We start from the raw sequence: 5,471 nt of genomic DNA, 5'->3' as shown, positions 1-5,471 counted from the left end.
AAATGGGAGATTGTTGAGGTAAGATAGGTTGATTGATGTTGAGTGACACTTGACAATGCCAACCGCAGACTACCACTGAGGTAAGACAGGTTTGGCAATTTAATGAAGAAAATATATGAACTTGTTAATGCATTGTGTTATTGAAGATGTTTTGGTCCATCTATGGAAACCAATCCTTAGCTTTTGAAGATTGGATTGGATTTGAGTGAATCAAATCAACGCTTGGAACATGGTGGATCAATCGAGACTGTGTTGCTATTTAGGAAATCATATCTTCGATTGATTGTACGTTCGATAGTTGTAATTGTAATAGTTATTTTCAAGGAATTACTTTGTATTCGTTAGATTCTATGTTAGCAAGTCGAAATTGAATATATGAGAGGCTTATCTGAGTTTTGTATGAGAGATTATTGAGTGCATTTTAATATGTTCATTATGGAATTGCTTTGTGAGAGAGTGCAAACCGTTATTGTAAATATTATTAAGTGTTTACTACCCAAATTCTCAAGGGGATGATTTGGAGGTGAGTGTTCTAGTATTTAGATACAAGTGTAAGATCTCTATTATTGGAGAGTGATAGACTCTGAACCACTTGTATTTGTGAACAAAGATAGCATAATAACTCACTCAGCTAGACTCCGTTTGTGTTTTTGCTTACATAATTTTTATAGTGTCAAGCTGTAATGACCACTACAGTTTAACACTTCCACTGTAATTTTCATTTTAAACAAACAACAAAATATATTTCCAAATTCTCTTATTATTCATTTATAAAATAAACAACAAAATTATAAAATCTCAAACTTATTAAACACCTTTTTCTTAAAAATGACCATATCAACCCCGTTTGATTTGAAGACAGCCTTAGATATCAATTTTACTGATATATGTCGATCATTAACTATGTGACAGCGATTCAACGACTTTGCTTCTTTTCTTTTTCCCCAAGTGTTTTTAATATTTTAAAACAAATTCAGTTCATTTAGCTTCTACTTCTGACACATTTTGCAATCGATTGCAAGAAATGGGAAGTGGCAAACCTGACAAACAAAACCTTAAATTAAAGCATGCTTAATTTCTTTTTCTTTAAAAAAGCCTTTCCCTTTTCGACTATTTAAGAACAAACAAATCAAGTCGAATTTTAAGCCTAACATCTATTTTTTTCTATTCATTCAAATCATATTATTAGATCCAACAAACATTAGTCCACTTGAAAATAAAAGAAAATAAAAATAAAAAAACCTTCCATAAAAGAGTAGGCGTGCATTGATTCAACCCCATGTGATAGAGAGATTCAGTCACCAATGTCCTTTTGTAGTTGTCGATAAAAGCATGCCTCATCGAAATGTACAGCATGGTCCCCTATTACATACTTGCATTAATATTATAGATTTTGTTTTTTGGCATTTGAATTGTAAATTGCAATCATTGTTGATGTTGTTCGGTATATGATCCAGTCACACTAAGAGCATTAGAGGAATCACTTTGATGCAATCATTTCATTAAGCCTCCAATATAATATATATTGCATTTACAAAGCTTTTGGTTAAAGCTCTTATGAATCTTATTGATGCAATGATTGCTTAAAATATGCTTAAGTGTAGGAAATGATAAGATATGGACTTTAGCATACTTGTTTGACAGATATGGCAAAATTAGGCCACGCGGCAACCCTACTGCCTTTTCTTTTTTTTTTTTTCTCCTATTCTTCCATTCCATGGACAATGGTCGGTTCAACTCCAGCATCTTCCTTTTTTTCTCTCTAATGAATGAACTTCATCAATAATAACTTATATTCTCTTGCAAGGCAATATATATATACATATCTTTCAATATATATGTATATATGCAAGAGGGTTGATTGAATCTAGCAATCAAAAGTTTCAAGGTGTGCATTCATCTTTCAATATATATGTATATATGTATTTATGTTAGGAAATACCTAATATTTCAAAGAATATTTGGTCTTTCTTCTTCTCTATATAATTACCCTATAGATCTTCCTTAGATCCTTATATCTGTTTTCTGTTTTTCTCTACTAAGGCAACCCATGTTTGATCTGAATCAGCTTCTATATGATTAGCGTATAGAATTTAAGGTTTTGCTTGTTTCTCAAGAAGAAGAAATCTGTTTTGTTTTGTGTGTTATTATTTTCTTTTTTCATTTGTGGTTTAATTGATCAACTTTCCGTCTTTGTTTGTTCTTTGTTTTCACGCAATTTTGAAGCTTTTTTTGGAAAGCGAATTAAAAGAAAAAGATTCACTTCAAGTGGCGAAAAGGGTCGATCCAATACTGGGTTTTTTTAAGCTGCTGCTTATGCTTCAATAATGAGCGACATAAGATGATTCCAAGTTCAGAAGAAGCGGGTTCTCCCATACAAGAAGGCAAAGAAGATGAAAGCAGCAATAAGGTGCGCAAAGGTGCATCGACTTCTTCGCCATTGTTGAGACTGAAAGATCCTCGAATCGTACGTGTTTCGCGAGCCTTTGGTGGAAAAGACAGACACAGTAAAGTTTTCACCATTAGAGGATTGAGGGACCGGAGGGTGAGGCTTTCAGTCCCTACTGCAATTCAATTGTATGATCTTCAAGACAGACTTGGACTTAACCAGCCAAGTAAGGTTGTCGATTGGTTGCTTAATGAAGCTAAACATGAAATTGAGGAACTCCCACCACTCCCAATACCACAAGGTAACTTTGCCCTTAACCCTCAAATGCCCCTAAATGCTTCTCAACAACCAAACAAACAAGATTCTACGGGAGGGTTTTGTAGAGCTAAATCCAAAGATATTGTGAGGGAATCAAGCAAAGGGAGCAAAAGAGATGAAGAAGCAAGTGAAGGTCATCAAGTTCAAACAGATTATGGTTTACAAAGATCCAATCACTCTCTTATGCCTGCACAGTCAAACAATGCAGTGTCAATGCCAATGCCGATGCCGATGCCGATGCCGATGCCATATGGTTCTTATTATCATTTCGAACCTTCCAATTTTCCTTTACCACATTTAGGAAGCCATGGATTTGTAGCACCCCAGACTGAAGAAGTACACAATTTCAATGTTGTGCCATTGTCATCCACCTTATCTCTATCATCTGGTTCTCAAAACCATTTCCAAATGCTGAGCTCAGGTGCTCAAAACCCTTTTGCTAACCCTCCACAATACTCAATCACCCAACCTGATCTCAGATCCTTTCATTTGAGTATCGCTCCAAGGCTTCTTCCCCATTCTCTCAACATCAATGGAAGTCAGCCTGGTAAAGAAGATGAGTTTCCTTCTAAATGACAAGAAAGGAGGAACCCCTTGGCTTGCCTGAGGATATATACATGAAGAAAAAGGTACTGTTTGAATCCATATATTTACATATAATTTCAAAGAAATCCTACTTCCTGGAAGTGAGAAGCAGACAATTGAGTTTTATAGGTTTGATTTCATTTAACTTTTTTTATTTATTTGGGTGATTGGAAAAGATCATATCTTCATATATTTGAAAGCAAATGTTAAAATAATTGAACTATATATATGAGCTGTATGTGTAGTTTGATAATATTGGGATATAATTAACGCCCCAAAGTGTTCATATAGTTCTTGATTAGTTTTTGGGACTGAATGATCAATGAAATGCCATAGAATTATGTTGAAATGTTGCACAAGATGTATGCATGTCACAAATATATTGTCAAAAGAGAGATCAGCTAGTTTCTTATTATCTTTGGCAAATTTAAGATATATTTTAATTTTAAAGGAAGGATTGGTAATTAAACCTTTTATATCATTCTTCTTCATTTTCTATATATGTATAGTGAGATTATGTACAAAACTATCCAAATATTAGATGATGTTACATCATTTAGTTCATTTAGATAGATGAAGGGATTTTAGGCAGTACTTCTTTGGACAAGATCCAATTACATTAAGGTAAAAGTAGGGTTGATAAGGACCACATTTGAGGGATTGTCACGAAATGGAAAGATGGGTTGTGATCCTTAATTAACACAGATATAAGAGAAAATACATTGAAAGAAACAAAAAATAAAAAAAAGTTGAACATTTAGTAGTTTCAGAAACCAGAAAGTTATTTATTCTCTGGTTCTTCATTTACCTTGAAACAAAAAATAAAAGCCTGATATGGATGTATACTAATCAGCTGCCCTCACATCTAATTCAAGTCAAAAGTTGCTGTATTGCAACATTTACCTTGGACTAGCTATATTATTCTGATTTTTTTTTTTTGTTTTGAAGAATTATATTTTGTATCTGTGTTTTCTTATGTGTTTATATCCAACACATATATGTATCTGGAACTTACACTCAGTTCAAATTTCTGAAATTGCTGGCGGTGCTGCTTACAGCTTGCTTTCTAGGGTTTTGTACAGTGAAATGGAAAGCTGCAGATAGCTAAGCATATAATATGGCAGGAGAAATTGAAATTTTAGCTATAGATTAATGCTTTATTGATCTCTTTCAGTTCTAATAAAGAATATGACTTAAGATTAATGCTTTTGCTAATGCTAATGTAATTAAGTAAGATGATGGTGATATTTGGAATGTTGATAGTTTTGGAACATATAGATATGTATGGTAAAAGTGGTTCTTGAAAAAGATTAATAAAAAAGATTTACTTCCAATTAATGAAGATTAGCAATTGAGATATATATATAGCTAAATTGAGATATTCATATCTTTTCAGTTCAGTTGTGACTTATGAGTGTTTGAGCATGTTTGCATGCAGTATCTTTGATTAGCTCTTCCGTTATATTACTATAAACAGTCCTTTTGTCTTTTTTTCATTATTTATATAATATAATTGATTACGTAAAAGTGAAAAAAAATTCTGACAAAAATATATATTTATCTTTAGGGTTTTAATTTTAAAGGATATTAGTTTTTAAGTAGTAGGTTAGATATCAGGGCCGAAGCTAGAAAATTTTTTAGGGGTCGAAATTAAATTATAATTTTTACGATACCATTTTAATAGCCTCTATTTTTATAATTTTTAAAAGATTAAATCAAATTTTTATTATTTTTAGGGGGACGAAGTGTAGTTTTACCTTTACTAATTTTAAAATTTGAGCAACAAATACAACTAATGCGACTCAAACCCAAGTAACATCTAGGGCAGTAAACACCCTGACCATTAAGCTATCATATAAGGTTCAACTAAAATTACTTTTGATTTTTACATAAATTTTTAATAAATATAATTTCTATTTAATTTTTTTCACAAGTTGTGTCTATCTAGTAAATTATTAAAAAACTAAACATGCTTATAACAACATTTTATTTTTTAATGAATTAGTTTCCAATACTAATTTAATAAAACATTTTACTATTAATATTGATAAGAAAGTATTATAAATTAATACTTTGAATAAAAACTTATCGTATATATTAAAATATATATATATATAGGGGTAGAGTCAAGGGGTGTTGACAGGACTCCAACCCCCTTAAAATGGAAAATTTCACTTTT

General features: G+C 31.9%; 1 protein-coding gene across 1 annotated transcript; it reads left to right on the top strand.

Annotated features, from left to right (window-relative positions):
• Positions 1-1,217: 1,217 nt before the first annotated feature.
• On the top strand, positions 1,218-4,630 carry LOC107934358 (transcription factor TCP5). The gene is made up of 2 exons (XM_016866784.2): positions 1,218-1,888; positions 2,227-4,630. The coding sequence occupies exon 2, from the start codon at positions 2,342-2,344 to the stop codon at positions 3,281-3,283; it is 942 nt and encodes a 313-aa protein (XP_016722273.1). The 5' UTR covers positions 1,218-1,888; positions 2,227-2,341; the 3' UTR covers positions 3,284-4,630.
• The last annotated feature ends 841 nt before the right edge of the window (positions 4,631-5,471 follow it).

Source organism: Gossypium hirsutum, chromosome D04, assembly GCF_007990345.1.
Source record: "Gossypium hirsutum isolate 1008001.06 chromosome D04, Gossypium_hirsutum_v2.1, whole genome shotgun sequence".
In the NCBI taxonomy this organism is placed as follows: domain Eukaryota; kingdom Viridiplantae; phylum Streptophyta; class Magnoliopsida; order Malvales; family Malvaceae; genus Gossypium; species Gossypium hirsutum.
The sequence above is the reverse complement of the archived record's forward strand: the minus strand, read 5'-3'. Positions and strand labels throughout refer to the sequence as shown.

Excerpts from the sequence above, each read along its gene's own strand:
- LOC107934358 (XM_016866784.2), top strand. The coding sequence starts at position 2,342 with ATGATTCCAAGTTCAGAAGAAGCGGGTTCTCCCATACAAGAAGGCAAA.